At 43.4% G+C, this 24,493-nt stretch overlaps 1 protein-coding gene across 1 annotated transcript; it reads left to right on the forward strand.

Annotated features, from left to right (window-relative positions):
* The first annotated feature begins 1,201 nt into the window (after positions 1–1,201).
* On the forward strand, positions 1,202–24,250 carry LOC139474845 (snake venom 5'-nucleotidase-like). The gene is made up of 9 exons (XM_071257993.1): positions 1,202–1,576; positions 8,134–8,350; positions 13,455–13,643; positions 14,701–14,898; positions 15,496–15,627; positions 16,368–16,487; positions 17,405–17,560; positions 18,569–18,772; positions 24,054–24,250. Exons 1-9 carry the CDS (start codon positions 1,253–1,255, stop codon positions 24,248–24,250), a joined length of 1,737 nt encoding a protein of 578 aa, XP_071114094.1. The 5' UTR covers positions 1,202–1,252.
* Positions 24,251–24,493: the final 243 nt, after the last annotated feature.

A 24,493-nucleotide genomic window follows, 5' to 3' on the forward strand; every position in this document is an offset into this window, starting at 1 on the left:
GACCATGCTTGTCGTAAGAGGCGACTAACGGGATCGGGTGGTCAGGCTCGCTGACTTGTTTGATGCATATCATCGTATCCCAAATGCGTGGATCGATGCTCATTATGTTAATGACTGGATTGTATGGTCCAGACTCGATTATTTACAGATATCCGTCATATCGCGGGAATATTGCCACTGAGATACAATGCTGCAGTTTAACATGAATACCCCACTCAGACACAGTATACTGACTCCGAGCTGACCAGTCCTTGTTTTAGCCCCTAAATGCCGAGCGCCAGACAGGGTAACAACAAGTACCATCTTTAAAGTCTTTCGGTATGACGCGGCCGGGGATCGAATCCCGGACCCTCCGCTCTCTCTGTGTCAAGTCGTGTATACAATGAAAATTGGGGACTGTTAATGACTAATGGAGAAAGTGCATATTCTCGTTTGTTTACATTTGGAGGGAGGAAAATGAAATCAGCAGCGAACGATTGTAAACAAAACAACTGCCATATTGAAAGAGACGAATTCGAGTACTTATGTTCATCGACTGTATATATTCTGAAGAAATTTTGTTTATATTTTAAACACAATCCTAAACACGTTTAAAATGTAAACATGCTTAAGCCCTTAAACGCCATTAAATGATGGGACAAGGTACTTGTTTAGAATCTAAACAAATCTTTACAGTGCACAGAGGCCCTTCGACTTTAGGATTTTCTTGATAAGGATATGAAGTACAAGATAATAATTGTTACATACCAGTTTAAAAAGTAATATACGCTCAGTGATTTAATACAAAACATTAAGATGTGTGTAGGCACATTGTTTTTTCTGTATTTATGTTGAATGCTGCAAGATACATCTGCAGTTAAACCAATCATTAACGATGGTCCATCTTAGCAGAACACTAAGTCGCATTTGTTTGTGTCGTTTCTAGAGAGTCGGCCAGAAATTAATCTGAAAAAAGGAAAATAGACGACGGCCCGCGCTATCTCTGTTTCACGTGTCCCCCCGAGTGTTCGTTTTCATGTTATTGTTATTATGAAAACCTCACAGTCTAACTTCCACCACTTAAGCCTTTCATATTCATGGCGGCCTTTAAGGCCCATAAAAAACGGCATACACAGCGACTCAGTGAATTGCTTGATTGCACTGTGCGAACTTGATCTACCCGCAAAGGTATGTACTGCTTCGACGCATTGGGTACCTAAATACTTGCGACGCTCAAGACAGGTGACAGTTCTCGCTCCCGCCTCGTCTCAACATGTTCATCCTCCCGCTCCTCTTCATCATCCTGCCTTCTGTAGTCGTCAGCTTCAACCTCACCATCCTCCACACCAACGACATCCACGCCCGTATCGAGCAGACCAACAAGTATAGTGGTCAGTGCACCCCCGCCCATGTAGCGGAGGGGAAATGCTATGGGGGCTTCGCCCGTCTCAAGACGAAGATCGAGGAGATTAGGAGCGCCCAACCCAACACTCTTCTACTCGATGGAGGGGACCAGTTCAGTGGGACGCTGTGGTTCTACAAGTTCATGGGACCCGGGACTGCAGCTTTCATGAACCATCTTGGCTATGATGCCATGGTGAGTACCAGTTTACCACAGTTGTATTCCTCGAAGTAAGAGACTGTCACCTTGATCTAGTTGATAAAGCGTCTGTCCGGAGAGCGGAACGTCGACGGTTCGAGCCCCGGCCAAAATACGTTAAAAAACTGTACTTGTTTTTAATCCTGCTTGGCGCTCTGCATTAAGGGGATAAAACAAGGACTGGTCGGCTCGGAGTGAGTATATTGCGTCTGAGTGGGGTATTCATGGTATCTCAGTGGGCTAGCGCTATGGAACTGGCATTAGTACAACACACACTTACATACACACGTGTTGCACGTATCTATATAAGTGTAATAATCTTGAACGCGACCTTAAATCCAATTTCACCTCACTACACTCATATAATGAATTCGAAGGACTATTTGTTGACAGACTAACTAAACAAGTTCCCATATAGTTCCCAAGTTCCCTATACATGGTCCTACTGGCATCGAAACACGACCATATACGCTGACAGAAAATAGGCCCATTATGATACCACGCTAAATAGTTTAACAAACCTTAAGAAAACCATTAATTTATCATCATTTTTATGTACATAATTAAAATAAAAAATGCAGCAAAGAGGGTTTGGGTGATCCTGGCACATTCAAGCTGGTTAGGCTCATCATCAGCTCAGGGCCCTTGCCCCCTCCACACGCAGCCCAGACAGCGAATGGGATTTCTCCCAGGAAGCGCTGCCAAGCCAAACCCATCAAGAACTTTTCGGAGAATGTGAAGACTTCCCAATAATGCAGCCTTCTGAATTACCATTCATGGTATTATCATTATTATTATTATTATTATTATTATTATAATTATTATCATTATTATTATTATTATTATTATCATTGTTGTTGTTGCGTATAGTCAAAGCTCGTTATAGACGGACGCCCGCCTGTTCGTTTAATCCGGGTCAATGTTAAATCCGAACGAACCAATGTGAACGGTGTCGTCTTGATTAACGGGGTTTTACAGTACTATGTATTCCAGGACCATCCGGTACAGATATTACACCTGATGGTTCAGTCCTGTACCAGGCTTGTCTCCATAACATAACTGCAAAATAGTTGAAAACTTAGAAAAACGTAATTCATAGATTTAGTGTTTTGACTACGATCGGTCAAAACGGACATGTTACGAAACACAGGTGAGTGGCCTCGTCTCGTCGCCACAGGACAGTACGTGACAGTAAGTGTGGCTGGGAAATGAGTGCGACAATATAAGCACTTGGTAGGGACACTGTGTGTGTTGAGTGTGTAAGGAGATGACGGCCGGCACGCCATGTGTACACACTATGTACAAAGGCACGGGTCGGTTCGTTTACGTACTAACATCAGAACGCAGCAAATGGCTCTGGTTTTGTTACCGACAGCTCTCACTTACTTTGTGTCGGAGTCCCAGGCAGCACGTCTTGTGATTTTCAGAGTTGACACGTCGCATGATTTTCACCCTGACTAACCCGACGCTGAATTAGCTTAGTAACCCCTTTTACACCTCGTTACACACCTGATATACCAGGCCCTCTAAGACCACTGCTACCACTTCAACACTGCTGCTACCACCTCGTTACACACCTGATATACCAGACCCCTCTGAGACCACTGCTTCCTTGCTACCACTTCAACACTGCTGCTACCACCTCGTTACACACACTATATACCAGACCCTCTAAGACCACTGCTTCCATGCTACCACTTCAACACTGCTGCTACCACCTCGTTAAACACCTGATATACCAGGCTCCTCAAAGACCACTGCTTCCGTGCTACCACTTCAACACTGCTGCTACCACCTCGTTAAACACCTGATATACCAGACCCTCTAAGAACACGGCTTCCTTGCTACCACTTCAACACTGCTGCTACCACCTCGTTACACACCTGATATACCAGACCCTCTAAGAACACTGCTTCCTTGCTACCACTTCAACACTGCTGCTACCACCTCATTAATCACCCTATATACCAGACCCCTCTGAGACCACTGCTTCCATGCTACCACTTCAACACTGCTGCTACCACCTCGTTAAACACCCTATATACCAGGCTCCTCAAAGTCCACTGCTTCCGTGCTACCACTTCAACACTGCTGCTACCACCTCGTTAAACACCTGATATACCAGACCCTCTAAGAACACGGCTTCCTTGCTACCACTTCAACACTGCTTCTACCACCTCGTTACACACACTATATACCAGGCCCCTCTGGGACCACTGCTTCCGTGCTACCACTTCAACACTGCTGCTACCACCTCGTTACACACCCTATATACTAGACCCTCTAAGACCACTGCTTCCTTGCCCACAGATACCCATTGCTCACAGATACCCATCACTATAGTCACTGCTGCTACCACCTCGTTACACACCCTATATACTAGACCCTCAAAGAGTACAGCTTCCATGCCTACCGATACCCATTGCCCACAGATACCCATCACTATAGTCACTGCTGCTACCACCTCGTTACACACCCTATATACTAGACCCTCTAAGACCACTGCTTCCATGCCTACAGATACCCACTTCAACACTGCTGCTACCACCTCGTTACACACCTGATATACCAGGCCCCTCTATGACCACTGCTTCCTTGCCTACAGATACCCATCACTATAATCACTGCTGCTACCACCTCGTTAAACACCCTATAAACTAGACCCTCTAAGACCACTGCTTCCTTGCCCACAGATACCAATTACTTCAACACAGCTGCTACCACCTCTTTAAATATAAAACATAAACGCTAGCGAGTAACCGATTATCCGCTAACACCGATTCTATTTAGCGCAAAAGGCAAAATGGCAGTGAAAATTATATGAATGGATCACTGAAAATCAGTGATGACACCAGGTGTTCGCGAAAATGGTAATCATGTCCCATTCTATGGGTAGCGCCCACCACACACTATTTGTACAATAAGTAAGTGATTGTTTATTGCTTGACCTGCACAACAGTACTCCCACCTCGCGACGACGACCCAGACAATCCAGTGGCACGATAGTGCATTTCCTGATTTTGTTGAACCTAAAAGTTAATTTTGAATTACGTCGGCTGTGTACAAGTGCAGAAATTCTGCTCTTTTTAAGTAAAAAGAAACATTTAGAAATGTGTTTGTTTTGCTACACTGTGGGGGCAGTTTTAATGCCTCGGCCCGGTTTAACCTCACTGTGACCTCGGGAACACCTTACTGTGCCCTCACCTATTTCTCTGTGTAAAAGGGCAGTCATCCATAGTAAATGGGGGCACTAAAGGCTGACTAACTATAGTCTGTTGCAGAGTATTAGGTATACGATAAGAACACACAATGCCATTTAGAAAGTGTTATATTTGCGATAACACTTTCTAAGTAAAGTACATATTCTAGAACCAGTTTTGGTTGAGACCCATTCGGGATTCGAACCCACACTGCCAGAGTGAGGAACCTATAATGGCTAACACACAAAGTCAGCGTTCTAACCCACTCAGCCACCGGGGCTTCCACACAAATATGTAAGGCCGACAACTGGTGGTCTTCATGTAGATCCTGTACTTTGTGTGTTGGACTCGAATGGGACACAACCCCAAACAAAACTAGAATCTGTCGGGTAGCCCAGTGCTTAAAACGTTCGCTCGTCACGCCGAAGACCCGGGTTCGATTCCAGACATGGGTACAATGTGTGCAGCCCATTTCTTGTATCCCCAGCCATGATATTGCTGAAACATTGCTTTAAACAGCGAAAAACCATACTCACTCACTAGAATCTGTCACATTTGTTTCAGGTATTAGTTTATTCATAAATTCACACTACACATATACAGATAAAATACACGATAAGATACAGCGCAAGAAACATATGAAGATACACATGCTAATAAATTTTGCTTGTTTAATCTTGATATAATCAACACATTTATTTGTTAAGGTCTACACACATCTTCAAACATTGTCTGATACATATTCTGAAAGATACATTCGTATCGTGTATTAGATCTGCATGTTTGCAACGTGTATATGTATAAATGAATAAATGTATGCCCGATATTTTGATAATGAGATAGATAATCACCCTATGGTCTTCCCATTTACCATGGCTGACTGACCTTTTACCCAGAGCCATAGGTCAGGGCACAGTGAGGTGTCCCCCCCATTCTGCCCAAACATTTCTTGATTGTCTGGTGTACCGCTGTCACAAGTCAGGTGTATTGCTGAGTTGTGTCAGACAACTAACACTGTGAAAATTGTGTTTTGCGGCGGGTGCTACCGGTGGGACAGGTTATACTTAGCCTTTTCGCGAACACCACCCTGTCATCACTGACTTTTAGGCATTTGCAATAAGCACGTTTGATTTTAATATTTTGGTTTGATTACCGGTCTTTTTCTTTTTGAATCGACCACATCTGTTTCTGTCAGTCGCCATGTTTGTTTACAATAAGGGCATAACTCTTACTCGGTATTTCGTCACCCGAACATTGCCGATGTTTTCAACATCGGCATAAGTCGTAGTTTTCGCCGGAAGTGTCCCATTATACAGGGAATACCTTAAACTGCACATATCTTGCTTCCTTAAAACTCACAGATACTTTGTCCCTTAAACATCACTTCTACATTGCCCCTTTTGACATCACGTATACTTTGTCCCTTAAACATCACTTCTACATTGCCCCTTTTGACATCACGTATACTTTGTCCCTTAAACATCACTTCTACATTGCCCCTTTTGACATCACATATACTTTGTCCCTCAAACATCACTTCTACATTGCCCCTTTTGACATCACATATACTTTGTCCTTCAAACATCACTTCTACATTGACCCTTTTGACATCACATATACTTTGTCCCTCAAACATCCCTTCTACATTGCCCCTTTTGACATCACATATACTTTGTCCCTTAAACACCACTTCTACCCTTATCCTTAGTCCTTCAAACACCACTGCGACCAGACCTGGTCGTAACGCCCTATTGGTACAAGCTCGGCAGCGGTTACTATATATAGACAACGCCGAAGCGATTACCGTCTCAGTGTATACAGTGTCATAACCTTTAAGAAAATACATTTATTCCAATCGAAATATTTGCTTGCTTAACACAGAGACCACGTACCGAGGTACGGCCTGAATGGAGACCGATCACTGCGACGCGAGACCAAGGGGCACTTTCACGCGAGACTGTGCGAGATTTCATGATTTACATGCGAGGTTTTCTTGAATTCTCTAATCAGTTGTCCAAGCCCCTTACATATTGATAAACGTTGAGTTGTGTCAGTTTTCTTGTTTTGTTAAAGAACATTTATAACACATAGGTAACTATATGTATTCGCTGACATTCCTGCTACTCGCACCACATCCCACTGTTCTATCGTACAAAGTGCTACTTAACGCACGGAAATATCGCACTACACCCCATTGTTCTATCGTACAAAGAGAGAACGGCGGCCTGCGAGAAATTCACTATTTATCCGTTTTCCAGTACAAATTAGTCCATTAAAATACAAAACAAAGTCCTTTGTTACTGTAGTCAATCGGAAGATGTATTACATACTTGTTTTTGTTATTTGTTTGGGTGTTTTGTAAAGGACGTCCATCTGAAAGTAACACTTTATTATGACCTCATAATTTTTTGTCGACTACACTTCATTACGCAACATCTTACGGTACATGTATCTCGGGTTAAACATCGTTATAATTAACTAAAAGGAGATTTTAACATTTGACAATTATTCTGTGCATGCAGCCATCTAACAAAATATTTTTAAAGGTTTCTTTCTGATTTTTGTTGAATTTTAGAAAAGAAAAATCAAATATTTTCAGGTGATAATCGTCTTGTGTTGTTTTCTGTAATTTACATCTTAAAGGCGAAACGTTTGGACCACTTTCTCTGCTAAACGACAGATAAATTTGATCAAATGATTTATTTATGATTTGATATTTAGGATATCATTGAACAAATTTGTTTGGGTTTAAATACAAAATTTAAAATAATGTCTTATCAACATTTTTCTTCCCCGTTCTATTATTTTTTGTTGTCGTACACGAGGCCATAATAAATATGTTATCAGATTCTCATCCAACTTTTGAAATGAATTGATGTATATGGTCTCTGCTTTACGATAAGTGACTTTGGAACTCTGGCATATAAACAATTCCACGGAATTCTTCAACTAGCATCACCGTGGAGATTCTGGGTTAGAACTGACCCCTAGCAACTTATGACAGTCGTCAGAGGCGACTTAATGGATCGGGTGGTCAGGCTCGGTGACTTGGTTGATAGCATGCCACCGTGCCCAGACGTCGTGGGGGCATATCAACATTCTTTAGGCATGTATCTTTTGGGAAAGAACATGAAAACATGTCAAATGCAACGGTACAAAATTTGACACGGCACTAAAACCAGTCTTACACATCCCCACGCCTCGCACACCCCATATAATCTATGTGCAGAACAGTCTCTAAAGCAAGAGGCGTGAAATTATACTCTATTCAGCATAAAAACCCGAGAAGGGTGAGCGTCTGTATCTGTGTTATTCTGGTTTGTGTTTCTGTAAAGTATTTCGTGTCTTTCGCAGGCTTTGGGTAACCATGAATTTGACAAAGGGCAGTCTGGTCTCATCCCCTTTCTGGACGGAGCTAACTTCTCTGTGTTGAGTTCAAACATTCGACTCCTCAACCAGGACTCTCCACTCACAACAAAGTTCAAAAAGAGCCACATATTTACAGTCGGAGGAGAGAGGATAGGAGTTGTTGGATACACCACACGGGAGACGCCGTCTATATCTTCACCAGGTACCCGTATACCCCACATACCGTCTATATCTTTACAATGTACCCGTGTACCCTACATACACTCTGTATCTTCACCATGTACGTGTTCAGTCCACATACCCGCTATATCTTCACTAGGTACTCGTATACACCACATACCCTCGATATCTTCACCATGTACCCTTATATCCTACATACCCTCTATATCTTCACCAGGTACCCGTATACACCACATACCTTCTATATCTTCACCAGATACCCTCATACCCCACATACCCTCTATATCTTCACCATGTACCAGTATACACCACATACCTTCTATATCTTCACCAGATACCCTCATATCCCACATACCCTCTGTATCTTCACCAGGTACCCGTATACCCCAAATACCCCCTATACCTTCACCAGCGTATACCCTACATACCCTCTATATCTTCACCATGTACATGTACAGTCCACATATCCTCTATATCTTCACCATGTACCAGTATACCCCACATACCCTCTGTATCTTCACCATGTACATGTACAGTCCACATACCCTCTATATCTTCACCAGATACCCTCATACCCCACATACCCTCTGTATCTTCACCAGGTACTAGTATACCCCAAATACCCCCTATACCTTCACCAGCGTATACCCTACATACCCTCTATATCTTCACCATGTACCCGTATGCCCCATATACCCTCTATATCTTCACCAGGTACCCGTATACCCCACATACCCTCTATATCTTCCTCATGTACCCTTATACACCACATATCCTCGATACCTTCACCAGGTACCCGTATACACCACATGCCCTCTGTATCTTCTCCATGTACTCGTATACCCCACATACCCTCTATATCTTCACCAGGTACTAGAATACCCTACATACCCTCTATATCCTCACCAGGTACTAGAATACCCCAACACAACCTATCAGTTACAGGATACAAATCTATATCTTCACCAGGTAACCATGTTCACCCTAACAAATCATCTCCACATACCTTCACTAGGTACCGGGATACCATAGCATACCTTCAAAGGTACAGCATACCACTCCTTATTTTCACCAGGCACACGTACACTGCAAATAATGAAATTAATGCGAGCATGAAATTAATGCGAAATTGTCCACTGCTCACATTATGTTTTTGTTTGTTTGTTGCCGCACTCAGCAATGATCGAACTGTATGTCCGGAGTCTGTAAATAATCGAGTCTGGGCCAGAAAATCCATTGATTGATATCATGAGCATCGATCCATGCATCAATCAAGTCAGCAAGCCTGACCACCCGATCCTGTTAGTCGCCTTTTACGACAAGCATGGGTTGCTGAAGATCTATTGTAACACGGATGTTCACGGAATCCACTGCTTACATTAATGAAGTGATGTTATCTGGACATATTGGAGTATATTGTCATGTCAGGTTCACTGCCCATTGGCGGAAACAATGACCTACATTACAAAGCTCACAATAAGTAACGTAACTGACACACGATTTAGACCTAGTTCCGGGTCGAGTGGTCAGTTTGTTCCTGAGTTCCTAACGGACCGCTCATTGACAAGTCTCTGTGTGGGGTGTAGAGGCTGGCATTGTGTATGGAGACTAGATATGTTTCAGCTACACCTGCAAAACCAGATATGTCTTTAATTAAAACTAAAGGGGTTAACATTTTTAAAAGCATCTTGCAACAATGTATGTTTTAGCGGCAGACAATTTCTAGTTTTTCAAACTTTTCAAGCATATTTATTTTCAAGCATGTTCTGGATCAATTTATTGTTTTCGATAAAATCCAAAATTGGTATTGAATCTAACTCAAGACAGTGATTTGGAAAGTTTAGATTGCCTCAGGTTGATTATCTATTTTGTAGATTTATATTTTAAGCATGCTAACTTTATTTCTGGGACTAAATTAGTTGACTTTCTAACTACAAGTGACCCCCTCTAACTATTCACTAGGTACACGTATAGCCTAACATACTCTCTTGGCTGAAGGGGACGTTTTTTTATATCTTATAAAGGAGGTACTTTCTAAAAATTTCAAGCAATTACACCACATGTCTTCGCATCGCTGACATATTGTATATCGCTAAGCGATTTCATATATGAATAAAGTAAACACGATTTGCGTCAAAACACAGCCCCATGTGCGTATCGCCTAAGTAACATGTACACAAACGTCACAAGTAATGTAAACTCGCTTTGGTAGACAGTACACTGATCTAAGTGGGTGTAACCCTGTAGGTCGTATTTCCTTGATAATCAGAGTACAGAGTTTAGTGCGTTCCCTAAATTGTATTCAGTCTGTGCACTGACGACTGATCTCAGTTTGAGTATGTCAACTATTATTTTCCATTTAAAATAACAAACCAGACAAAATATTTGTTCAGATTTTATCCATCAATAAACTCTAATATGAAGATTCGGCAATCTCATTAAAATCAGATCTTAGTTCTCGCTATCGCTAAACAAAGATCTGAGGACATCCCATTACGGGTCACGTCAGAACGACCTCTCGCGAACTTTGAGCGATCAATGAAATGACTGACAAGAAATCCACATTAACCAATCAGAAGGCAGCTTTATCGAGCTTTACGACACTAGTTTCAAACTGGCTACTACGCTTCGAAACATATTTTGACGTATTCTCGGTTAAAAAAATTAAAACTGATAAAAAGAATTTTCGGGAATGGCTTATAGATGGCCTAGATTTCTATGGCTATCATCATAAAACCCGTAACTGTTGTTCGGAATACCCCGTGTTAAATATTTCGAGGTTGCATGATCAGAAAACACATTCCGCCCGTCACTTTCATGATCTGGTAAGCGACGCTCTGATTGGTTGAATGAAAGGTCGTTCAGCCTGTGCTCGTCGTAAGCGGCGACCATTGGATCGGGTTGTGGTTAAAGCATTATCTCGTGACACTGAATACCCGAACCCGGGGTAGAATGTGTCCCCAGCACCCCATTGCTGTCGCCGTAAGAGGCGATAATTAGATAGCCTGGGATTTTTTAACTTCTGGTAAGAATGTTTGCTCGGCATTGTAGAAGTTGGTGAATAAATACGAAAACGTGCATATCAAGTTCTGGTCATTGCATATCGACGTTTCGATTCTTTGACCGTTATCAAGCTCGAGTGATAATGGGGCTTGATAATACTGCTGAAAGTGGCGTTAAACAACAAATAAACTACATTTCCTTCACTGTGACATGCAGACACTGAATAGCACTGGACTCAGAACATAACTTTGTCATGTACCAGAATGACAGTCAAATAACTGTGTTAGGCCTTGATTTGTAATGGCCCCTGCCTATAATTCAAAATAATGTATGACATAAAAGGCAACACCTCTGTATATACAAGTGACAATGTACGTTTACCGACGAGACATTTGTATGGACTACTGGTATATCGCAGCCATTCAAATTATTATTATTCAAGAATATCACAGAATATCCGTATTAAGAGTGGTTTATAGGTTGTAAGGCCTTGGTGTTTAAGGGCACCTGATTTCAATGTTATTCGTGATGTACACGGTCATCAAAATATTTCAGATGGACCACAGCCTCGAGTCGCCATAGTAACTAAAACGTTTCTGTTGAAATTTCTTCGACTGCGTAACAGATCTCGTATTACCTCTAGTAGTCTTGTCGCCTTCCAATATAACCTCAAACAATATTACCCATATCCACTGCTAATCTGTGAGTCAGGCGGTATTTATGCCTTTATTAATAGTATCTGCTTCCAAACTGTTATTTTATTGATTAAGTTGTCTGTAATATCAATTCGATAAGTGAGTAATATTTGATCGAGTAAATGTAAGGAATTTCTTATCATCCCTTTAAAGTGACTTTGTCGCAGAAAGGTACCTTTGACGACGTAATCTTATTTTAGTGGTACGAAAAGCCTCACTATCGCAGGGGGATACCTTTTTAAGATATTATGTCATTTTAGGCCTTTATTATATTATTTATGCTGACATGTAATAATATAAAAAGGAACTACTACCCCCGCCACAACCCACACACTCGCACGCACACACGCACGTGAGCACACACATACGTACGCACTCACACATATACATGCATCAAAACCCCATGATAATAGAAAGAAATGCATAGATGATAATATTTTCTCCCCCGAACAAGATGATAAGCATTGCAGTTAGCTGAAGCAACGTACTTTGGAAACGCATGTGGTTAAAGCGTTAGCTCGTCACACTGAAGATCCAGGTTCTGTCCTGGTGTCGCCAGTCTTCACAATGTTAGAGTCATTGCTTATTCTACCATGAGTGTGTCAGTCAGAGGTATCATTTAGGAGACAAACATACTGTGTTATCAATGCAGAGCTAGGTTACTTGTAGATTTAATCACGCTAAATTGAATTTAAAACTCTAAATATTTGCTGACACCAAAGAGTTCGTGTTTTATATTGTCTTGGTCGAATGGAGACAAACATACTGATTTAACTGCGCTGAATTCAACATCTGAAACCTCATTCAATTTAGTGCGGTTAAATCTACAGGTAACCTAGCTCTACATTGAATACACAATAAGTTTATCCCCTAAATCCCCTAAATAAATCCACTCACTCCCTCACTTGATGCGGTCTCCACTAAATATACACTCACTCCCTCACTTGATGCGGTCTCCACTAAATATACACTCACTCCCTCACTTGATGCGGTCTCCACTAAATATACACTCACACCCTCACTTGATGCGGTCTCCACTAAATATACACTCACTCCCTCACTTGATGCGGTCTCCACTAAATATACACTCACTCCCTCACTTGATGCGGTCTCCACGAAATATACACTCACTCCCTCACTTGATGCGATCTCCACTAAATATACACTCACACCCTCACTTGATGCGGTCTGCACTAAATATACACTCACTCCCTCACTTGATGCGGTCTCCACGAAATATACACTCACTCCCTCACTTGATGCGGTCTCCACGAAATATACACTCACTCCCTCACTTAATGCGGTCTCCACGAAATATACACTCACTCCCTCACTTAATGCGGTCTCCACGAAATATACACTCACTCCCTCACTTAATGCGGTCTCCACGAAATATACACTCATTCCCTCACGTGATGCGGTCTACAGGTGCTGACCTCGTGTTCGAGGACGAAGTATCGACCATACAGAGCGAGGTGTCGTTGCTGACGCAGCAAGGGATCAACAAGATCATTGCCGTCGGTCACTCAGGGTTCCACGTGGACAAGCGGATAGCTGAGTTCGTGGCGGGAGTTGACGTGGTTGTAGGGGGCCACGACAACACTTTTCTATATACAGGTGAGTGGCTTACCTTTTTCGCGAACACCTGGTGTCATCATGGATTTAGGTATCCAGTCATATAATGTTCACAGATATATTGTTTTTTTAGCCCAATGGAACGTTTCGTTGGAAATCGAGACTGGTTTTTCTCTAGAATTGACGTTTTATATACTCAATGTACGCCCGTAAGTACACAGACGAGACATTTATATATCAAAGTCTTCTTGGGTCGGCCATATTCAAATTGTCATTACTCAGTTTCGTGTATCATAGAATCATATGAATATCCTTGTAAAATATGAGTGGTATATAAACAAGTGAAACCCACTCGGGTACACGTGTAACAAGACGCTTGGGTGGCGTATTTCTCATACATTCTCGCGAACACCCGGTGTCCTCACTGATTTTCAGTGATCCATTTATAAAATTTTCACCGCTTTTTTTTTGCCTTTTTACGCCTTATGGAATCTGTTTCGTCCGTTAATCGAGACTGGTTACTCTCTGGCGTTGACGTTTCCTATCTCCGGGTGCAGTTCGCCAGTCGTTTAAAGGCGCCGCAGTTAGCGGTGCAGAGGTGCGTTCTTGGTGGAGAAGGAACCTCTGATTGTGGGTGCTGCCTTACCATGATTCTTGCTTTGTCAGCACCATACCGTGCACCTATACTTTTCGTTTTCTTGTCACATTAAGTTGTCGTTGATGTATCTGATGGACTTATCAAAGCGTGTCACAACCTTTCACATACTCACTATTCTAAGTACTATCTGGTCGAGTTTTCATCTAGCTTTCTGTTTTAGGACCGGGGGCATGGGTGGCTAAGTCGCCCAAGGCGCCGCAATTCGCTGTTCAGAGTTGCGTCCCTTGGGCACGCCAGAAACCTATGATTGTGGGTTCGAATCCCGGTTCACCCCGATTATGTTTCTAGGTTTGTCAGCACCGTACCCGTGCTCGTGGGTTTCACCGAAGTAGTAAACGTCTGAGACATGAATCACTTCGGGTGAAGCTCCCACACGCCGCGATATAACTTTATTAATGTTAAAAGCGGAGTTAAACCCAACTCACACACTCACTGTTTTAGGACCACATCCGTCAAATGAGGAACCGGAAGGAGAGTATCCCCACGTGGTGACCCAGTCGGGAGGGGCCAAGGTGCTCGTGGTGCAGGACTATGCTTACGGAAAGTATCTTGGAGATCTGGAAGTGACCTTTGACCCGGAAGGTGTCATCACGTCATGGGGAGGTAACCCAATTCTTCTGGACAACAACACGGCGCAAGGTGGGTAAATTGGTTGATACCATAACACAACACAGGGTTGGTATCATAACGTGCTGGGCAACACAACACAGGGTTGGTATCATAACGTGCTTGGCCATACAACACAGGGTTGGTATCATAACGTGCTTGGCAACACAATACAGGGTTGGTATCATAACGTGCTTGGCAACACAATACAGGGTTGGTATCATAACGTGCTTGCCCATACAACACAGGGTTGGTATCATAACGTGCTTGGTCATACAACACAGGGTTGGTATCATAACGTGCTTGACCGTACAACACAGGGTTGGTATCATAACGTGCTTGGCAACACAATACAGGGTTGATATCATAACGTGCTGGGCCATACAACACAGTGTTGGTATCATAACGTGCTGGGCCATTCAACACAGGGTTGATATCATAACGTGCTTGGCCATACAACACAGGGTTGATATCATAACGTGCTTGGTCATACAACACAGGGTTGGTAGCATAACGTACTTGGTCATACAACACAGGGTTGTGGCACACCATCAACGGTTGATATTATTCGTGATTGACGTTGTGCGGCGTCATGGTTCGTCTGAGTACGTTGTAACCTTTGTGTTGTAGACGTGTCGACCTTGACCTTCTTGGCGCCATACATCCAGCAGATAGACGAGACTGCCTATGAAATCGTCGGCAAGTCCCACGTACCTTTACAGGGAGAGAAGGCAATCTGCAGACGGCGGGAATGCAATCTTGGTAAGGATTTGGATCGACAGAACTTTCCATTGCTGGCAATGATATCTCCAAATATGGTTTCGTACTGTCAGATAAATATTTGTGTTGTTATTGCCGGCTCATAATTTGCAATAATATTTCCGGCAGATACTGTACCATGCGTTGTCAGAAAGTATTAGGTTTATAGTGACCTCCTTGAGAGGGATGTGGGAAACTCAAAGCCCAAGGTTTCACAAGCAATGATAATCCTACAACTTGACACCCCTATTACACTTGGACCCGCTCTGAGAGCATTTGCAGCCCGAGTGCATTTAATTGTACGTTAGTAATACTGAATCGTGTGATAACATCATCCATGGATATATTACATGATAAACTCAAAACACACACTGCAAATACCGGGTATAATCCCCCTTTAGAAATAATACACTGATCACGACCGCCATCTTAGAAAACTACAATAATTTATTGTCGAATTACGTCAATTTTTTTAGCTATGACGTCGTTCCTAGTGTGACGACATTCCGACCTTACGTCGCAATAAGATTCGAGTGACGTCAACAATGCCGTCCGGATGACGTAACCAATACACTGGTGCGCGTGAAGTAATATTTGTCCCTAGTGCACACTTGATATTTATGAACTCGATGGGTAATGCAATATTTTATTACCTGTTTCCGTGCTGTGTATTGTTGTTACTGACAGATGAAGTAAAACACATTGTCGTTACCGTCACATAATGTCTGTTGTCAACTCGATAGGCAATGTGATCACAGACAGCATGGTGAAACAAAACATCAAGCACACCGACTCCCTCTACTGGAACAACGTCAGCATCGCCATCACCAACTCAGGGGGCATCAGATCCTCTATCCCCAAAGGTAAGACAATCTCCTATCCTCAAATGTGGGCTAATCTCGTAGCCTCAAAGGTGAGCTATTCTACCATCCCCAAAGGTGAAATAATCTCCTATCCCCAAAGATGAGACAATCTCCTATCCCAAGGGTGAAATAAATTCCTATCACCAAAGGTGAGACATCCCCCCTATCCCCAAAGGTGAAATAATTTCCTATCCCCAAAGGTGAAATAATGTCCTATCCCCAAAGGTGAGACAATCTCCTATCCCAAAGGTGAAATAAATTCCTATCACCAAAGGTGAGACATCCTCCTATCCCAAAAGGTGATATAATTTCCTCTCCCCAAAGGTGAAATAATCTATTGTCCCCAAAGGTGAAATAATGTCCTATCCCCAAAGGTGAGACAGTCTCCTATCCCCAAAGGTGAAATTATTTCCTATCCCCAAGGTGAGACAACCTTCTACCCCCAAAGGTGAGACAACCTCCTATCCCTAAAAGTGAGGCTCTCTCTAAAGCCAACTCGCCCCCACCATGTGCTTTGAACTCCAAACCTACTGTTGTCTCAATGGTTCTCATCGCCAGTGTCACTGGATTTACATTATTTGATTCTGGAATACATTAGCTCCCCACTAACAAATGCACATTGTATGATGATCTGTCATCGTGACCCGATGGCGTGGATCGCTAGTCAACTATGCCAATACATAGCAACCACGTAGAAACTCGGCGTAAGAGGAGGTCTGGGTAAGAGCCGACTAAAACAGGGCTGGAGTGGTCAAGTTCTGTTGAGATGATTGTTTTCCACAGTAACTGTTTGCCTCGCCGTTATCAATAATTTCAGCCATTGGTCTCTCTGGTCCACTCAACTTTTACAAGGGTGTTAATAAAACTGATATTTCTGGTTAACTAACATTCGCTCACTCACAATTTGCCATCTGTAGGTGACATCACCATCGGGCAGGTGGCCACTGTTCTTCCCTTCAGTAACACTATCGACATCGTAGAACTGTATGGACGCCACATTAAGGCTGCTTTCGAGCACTCGGTGTCGTATCACAACACGGATGAAAGATCCGGGGCCTTTCTACAAGTATCAGGTATGTTCATTCCCCCATTTGTCTTGTCATTGTGGGGCGGTCGGGTAGCTTAGTGGTTAAAGCGTTCGCTCCTCATGCCGGAGACCGGGTTCGATTCCCGACATATTCTGGAAGATTGCCAAATGCGGCGTAAAACCATACTCACTCACTCTTGTCATGATAAGTCTGCACAGACACTGGAGCTGGGGTCGACCATGGATCATCTGGTGATTTCCTGAGTATAAGGTTAACAGTAGTGTCAGTTATACAGGGGCGCAACTAGGCTAATCTTAAGTGTAAGCAAAACCAATTTTACGATCTCACTAGCGGTCTTTGTGTCCACCCTCCCCAGCAGAATTGTTTTCACTTTCGTTGCTCTTAACCGCTTTTTCCTGCATTTTGGGGCCGTTTTTGTTAGATTTTATTTGCAACAAACATTGGTAATTTATTTATTATATTATGTTTATAAGTAATTATTATATATGTACGTGCTTCACCAACACATATTCAACTTTCATTCAAGAAACATCTGTGATGACAATTAAAACGGTAGCATGTGATGGTTGTTTATTTTTGTCATATTTTAACGCGGGCCGACCTATCATTGTAATGAAAATAATTTAGACAATAAATATGTTCGACCGTGTAGTTTGAATTTATAATTTACTGAATAGATGGTACATTGAGGTTTACTTATTTTGAAAAAAACATTGTGCTTTTTTAAGGTGTAAGCAGTTGCCTTTCCGCTTCAATTGTAGTTTTGCCCCTGCTATCATTTCCTCCTTTCACGGAACTCAAACCACTTGATAGGCTAAGACATATGGGGAATCTTGATGATGATGATGGAGATTAACGAGCGCTTCCGGAGGACCTGATTTCGTACTCTGTGGGAAAAGCTTACCGTATCTTCTGTTGATAGGAATTACAGTTGGTTAGTGATGCTTTTTGTTCTGTTTATTTTATAAGCTTAACCTGTTGCCAAGCGACTGATTACCTTTGGCATACTGCTTGCCCGTCTCGTGTCCTCAGGGTTGAAGATTGAGTTTGACATCTCCCGTCCCGTGGGTTCTCGGGTGACCCGACTGCGGGCATTGTGTACCAGATGCGAGGTGCCGTCATACGAGGACGTGCAGCCAGGTCAGATCTACCAGGTCATAATGCCGTCATTTATTGCTGATGGAGGGGACTTTTACGACGTCATCAACGACAACAAAGTCAAGCATCATCTCATAGGTGAGACCCCCTGTGACGGGAGATTATGTACCAGGTGCAGCAAGTGTGACGCGTGTGACAAATGAGACGTCCGTGACGTGCGTGGTGATTGTGACATGCGTGGGAGTGAGACGTACGTAGTGAATGAGTCGTACGTGTTGAATGACACGTTTTGAAAGTGAAGTGCGTGGCGAATGAGACGTGAGTGGCGAATGTGACATACGCGGGAATGAGACGTACGTTGTGAAATTAGACGTGCGTGGTAAATGACACGTTTTGAATGTGAAGTGCGTGACGAATGTGAGGTACGAAGTGAATGTGACGTGTGTGACCGATGAAGCCATTGCGACGTGTGTGAATGTGTCACAGCTTTTCTGGGTGTGGCCGGTGTGGGGAATGTGGCGAGGGTGTGACATTGTGACGTGTGTGGCTAATGTAACTTGTGTGACGGGTCTGGCGAAAGTAACGTGCGTGACAGTGTATGTGCGTGACGAATGTAATACGTGTGTGACGGGTGTGTGACGGGTCTGGCGAAAGTAACGTGCGTGACAGTGTATGTGCGTGACGAATGTAAAACGTGTGTGACGGGTGTGTGACGGGTCTGGCGAAAGTAACGTGCGTGGCAGTGTATGTGCGTGACGAATGTAAAACGTGTGTGACGGGTCTGGCGAAGGTAACGTGCGTGAAGGGTGAGGCGGGCGTGACGAGCGTGACATGTGTGGTGAATGTAACGTGTATGGTGGATGTGATGTGCGTGGTGAATGTAACGTGTGTGGTGAATGTAACGTGTGTGGTGGATGTGACGTGTGTGGTGAATGTGACGTGTATGGTAAATGTAACGGATGTGGTGAATATGACGTGTGTGGTAAATGTAACGGATGTGGTGAATGTGACGTGTGTGGTGAATTTGACGTGTATGGCGAATGTGACGTGTGTGGTGAATGTGACGTGTATGGTGAATGTTACGTGTGTGGTGAATGTGACGTGTATGGTGAATGTTACGTGTGTGGTGAATGTGACGTGTATGGTGAATGTTACGTGTGTGGTGAATGTGACGTTTTGGTGAGTGTAACGAGAGGTAATACTCAAACACATGATACTTATGTGTGCAGTGACACACACCTATAACATCAAGTGTTTGGGGTCAATTACATGCGTTGTTAAAGTTGTATTGTTTGTTACAAATGTTGATCACAATGTGAAGAGACATACTTTCATTTAATCAACTAATGTTTTCTCCTGTGCTATTGGGGAGATCGGGTAGCCTAGTGGTTAAAGCGTTCGCTCGTCACGCCAAAGACCCGGGTTCGATTCCCGACTCGGGTACATTGTGCGAAGCCCATTCCTGGTGTCCCCTGCCGTGATATTGCTGGAATACTGGTAAAAGGGGCGTAAAACCAAACTCAGTTACTCACTCCTGTTTTCTTTTATTTGGTGTCTTGTTTACTTCTGTCGATGTACATGTGAGTAAACCTATGGTTGGAACAAGGACAAACAGCGACACGGTGGTTTTTCAGCGGCGTATGACAATGAACATGAGAAACGTTAACGAGGGGAAAAAATAATCATCGCATTCAAAAAAATCCTAAGATGAACGAATGTTCTATATCTCAAAGATCTTTTTGAGAAATATATATGTTTGGGGTAACTGTGGAGTTAAAGGGGTTTAGGTAGGCGGGGCTAATAACAGGGTCGGGTGTGGACGGTGTTAAAAGAAGGGGTATGGGTTGGCGGGTTAAAATTGACGCTATGCATGGACGGGTAGAGACGACGTTAATGGTGAGGCAGTGTGGGCGGGGTTAAATGATGGGTGTTGTTAGGTGGCTGGCGATGATGACGGATGTAGACGGGTTAAATGACAGGGTCGGATAAAGGATGGATATGTGATAATAGGGCGGAGGTGGTAAGTTTAGCTGACGGAAGGAGAGTACTTGATCTGAAAAGATACGGTCAGACGTCTTATAGAACTTGTCTTGACTCCGGTTACCTAGGTTTTCAACAAAAAGCAAGGAGAAGTATTTTACCTGTCATATAGAGCGACAACAACACCAAAATTATTATTATTATAATTATTTTTATGATGATGATGATGATGATGATGATGATGTACAGATTAAAAGTAACTCAACCCAGAACCTATCCGAGAAAGTGAAGACTCCCCAACACTGTAGCCTTCTGCATTACCCAGATTGTCAGAAGGGCTGTATTTCTGGTAGCAAACCCGGGTGTCTCCCGATGTCAATCAACAGATTTGGAGGTACCAAACCTAAGGCACCGAGAACAATGGGGTGTCGAACAACTTGGTACTTGGGATGCAAGCGTGACATTTCGAAAGCGAGGTCTACATATTTGCCATGTTTTTCCCGATTCTTGTCAATCACTTTAATTAGTGTCAAAAGGCTCAGAGAATTCAATGAAATAAATGATTTCATTGGATTTATCAAAAAGGACAAGAACAGGTTTATTGGTCTGATACGTCTGAGGCTGTATACGGGCCTATTCCAAAGAATTTTGTTTATATCTTTTTTTCCATGCCGCCCTCTACATATTCCGGGTCGTACTATGGATGGACCGCTGTGTCAAAACCACAAGCATAGCGAAAACGGTAACAAAATGATCGAGCTACTCCATCATGTCGCTTAAGAAACTGTGTTTGTGCCAAAGCTGGGCATCCACTGACAATGTGTTGGACAGTCTCATTATGAATTCGAGTGGGAAGAGACTGGCCCTGAGTAGAAAACAGAAAGCCTTCTGAGCAAGGATAAGAATTTATGGATGAACAACTTCTTTATTACAATAAATCCATAAATTCATCCATAAATTCTTATCCTTACTTAGTACTCCAACTTCTAAATGCCTATCAAAGAAAGCCTACTGCTTCACTTTTTATGCCAGCATACTTCATCCAAAAACTCGATGCAGTGGTCGTTCAGATAGCCTCTCCTTAAAAAACTGAGTCTTGGCCGATTTGAAATGGCACTTCGCTTGGTTGACACTCATTTCTGTATTATTAATATCATTATTATTATTTTTGAAATAATAGACGTTTGAAGTTGTCTTGGCCGGGGACATTGACTCATTTGTACAGTGAAAGTTCGTTATAGACGAACGCCCGCCTGTTCATTAAATACGGGTCAATGTTAAATCTGAACGAACCAATGTGAACGGTGTCGTCTTGATTAACGGGGTTTTACAGTACTATGTATTCCAGGACCACCCGGTACAGATATTACACCTGATGGTTCAGTCCTGTACCAGGCTTGTCTCGATAACATAACTGCAAAATAGTTGAAAACTTAGAAAAACGTAATTGATAGATGTAGTGTTTTGACTACGATCGGTCAAAACGGACATGTTACGAAACACAGGTGAGTGGCCTCGTGTACTCGCCACAGTACAGTACGTGACAGTAAGTGTGGCTGGGAAATGAGGACGACAATATAAGCACTTGGTAGGGACACTGTGTGTGTTGAGTGTGTCAACACACTATCTACAAAGGCGCGGGTCGGTTTGTTTACTTATTAACATCAGAACGCAGCAAATGGCTCCGGTTTAGTTACAGACAACTCTCACTTACTTTGTGTCGGAGTCCCAGGCAGCACGTCTTGTGATTTTCAGAGTTGACACGTCGCATGATTTCCTTATTTTGTGTCGGAGTCCCAGGCAGCATGTCTCGCGATTTTCAGAGTTGCCGCTGAATTAGCTTAGTAACCCTTTTTACTCCCCGCTACACACCTGATATACCAGACCCTCTAGGACCACTGCTTCCATGCCACCACTTCAACACTGTTGCTACCACCTCGTTACACACCCTATATATCAGGTCCCTCTGAGACCACTGCTTCCATGCTACCACTTCAACACTGCTGCTACCACCTCGTTACACACCTGATATACCAGGCCCTCTAAGACCACTGCTTCCTTGCTACCACTTCAACACTGCTGCTACCACCGCGTTATACACCTGATATACCAGGCCCCTCTAAGACCACTGCTTCCTTGCTACCACTTCAACACTGCTGCTACCAACTCGTTACACACCTGATATACCAGGCCCCTCTAAGACCACTGCTTCCATGCTACCACTTCAACACTGCTGCTACCACCTCGTTACACACCTGATATACCAGGCCCTCTAAGACCACTGCTTCCATGCTACCACTTCAACACTGCTGCTACCACCTCGTTATACACGTGATATACCAGACCCTCTAAGACCACTGCTTCCATGCTACCACTTCAACACTGCTGCTACCACCGCGTTATACACCTGATATACCAGACCCTCTAAGACCACTGCTTCCATGCTACCACTTCAACACTGCTGCTACCAACTCGTTACACACCTGATATACCAGGCCCTCTAAGACCACTGCTTCCTTGCTACCACTTCAACACTGCTGCTACCACCGCGTTATACACCTGATATACCAGACCCTCTAAGACCACTGCTTCCATGCTACCACTTCAACACTGCTGCTACCACCGCGTTATACACGTGATATACCAGACCCTCTAAGACCACTGCTTCCATGCTACCACTTCAACACTGCTGCTACCACCGCGTTATACACCTGATATACCAGACCCTCTAAGACCACTGCTTCCATGCTACCACTTCAACACTGCTGCTACCAACTCGTTACACACCTGATATACCAGGCCCTCTAAGACCACTGCTTCCTTGCTACCACTTCAACACTGCTGCTACCACCTCGTTATACACCTGATATACCAGACCCTCTAAGACCACTGCTTCCATGCTACCACTTCAACACTGCTGCTACCACCTCTTTACATAAAAAAAACCCACCATAAACGCTAGATAATAACCAGCCGCTAACACAGATTCTATTTGGTATAATAGGCAAAATAGCAGTGAGAATTATATCAATGGATCTCTGAAAATCAGTGATGACACCAGGTGTTCGCGAAAATGGTAATCATGTCCCATCCTATGGGTAGCGCCCGCCACACACTATTTGCACAATAAGTAAGTGATTGTTTGTTGCCTGACCTGCACAACAGTACTCTCGACCGGTTGCATCCCTTTGGCACACCAGAAACCTATGATTGTGGGTTCGAATCCCGGTTCCCCCCGATTATGTTTCTAAGTTTGTCAGCACCATACCCGTGCTCGTGGGGTTCACCGAAGTGGTAAACGTCTGAGACCTGCATCACTTCGGGCTTTCCTCCCACTTTAAGCTGACGCGCCGTGATAGAACTGGAATACTATTAAAAGCGGAGTTAAACCCAACTCACTCACTCACTCTGATGCATCAAAACGATCTCCATGTTACAGGTGACCTTGACCTTGACGTGTTCGTGGAGTACGTGAAGCAGCAGACTCCGATAGTCCAGGGGGAGGAGGAACGCATGATGTTCGTCAACTCCCACCCCACTTGTCCCCCTACCGCAGCTGGGACATCTCTCCATACGGTCACCAGAGCCCTCGGTTTACCTTTGAGTTTATGCTTGTTTATGATGTCACGCGTGTGATGATGTGTTGTACATTTTTACTGATTGTTTTTCATTTGTTACAATGTACAAGAATAAGAATAAATGGAAAATACTCTGATTGTATTAATTGCCAAACAACAGCTTTAAAGCACTTTGTGTTTCCATATACATGTTTACATCCCATAGTACGGGTTGGGTGGCTCAGTCATGCTGTGTTGAGTTGCGTCCCTTAGGTGTACCAGCAACCTATGACCATGGTTTCGAACTCCAGATTCACCCTGA

This window comes from Haliotis cracherodii, unplaced genomic scaffold (assembly GCF_022045235.1).
Source record: "Haliotis cracherodii isolate W230 unplaced genomic scaffold, xgHalCrac1.p SCAF_3, whole genome shotgun sequence".
Taxonomy (NCBI): Eukaryota; Metazoa; Mollusca; class Gastropoda; order Lepetellida; family Haliotidae; genus Haliotis; species Haliotis cracherodii.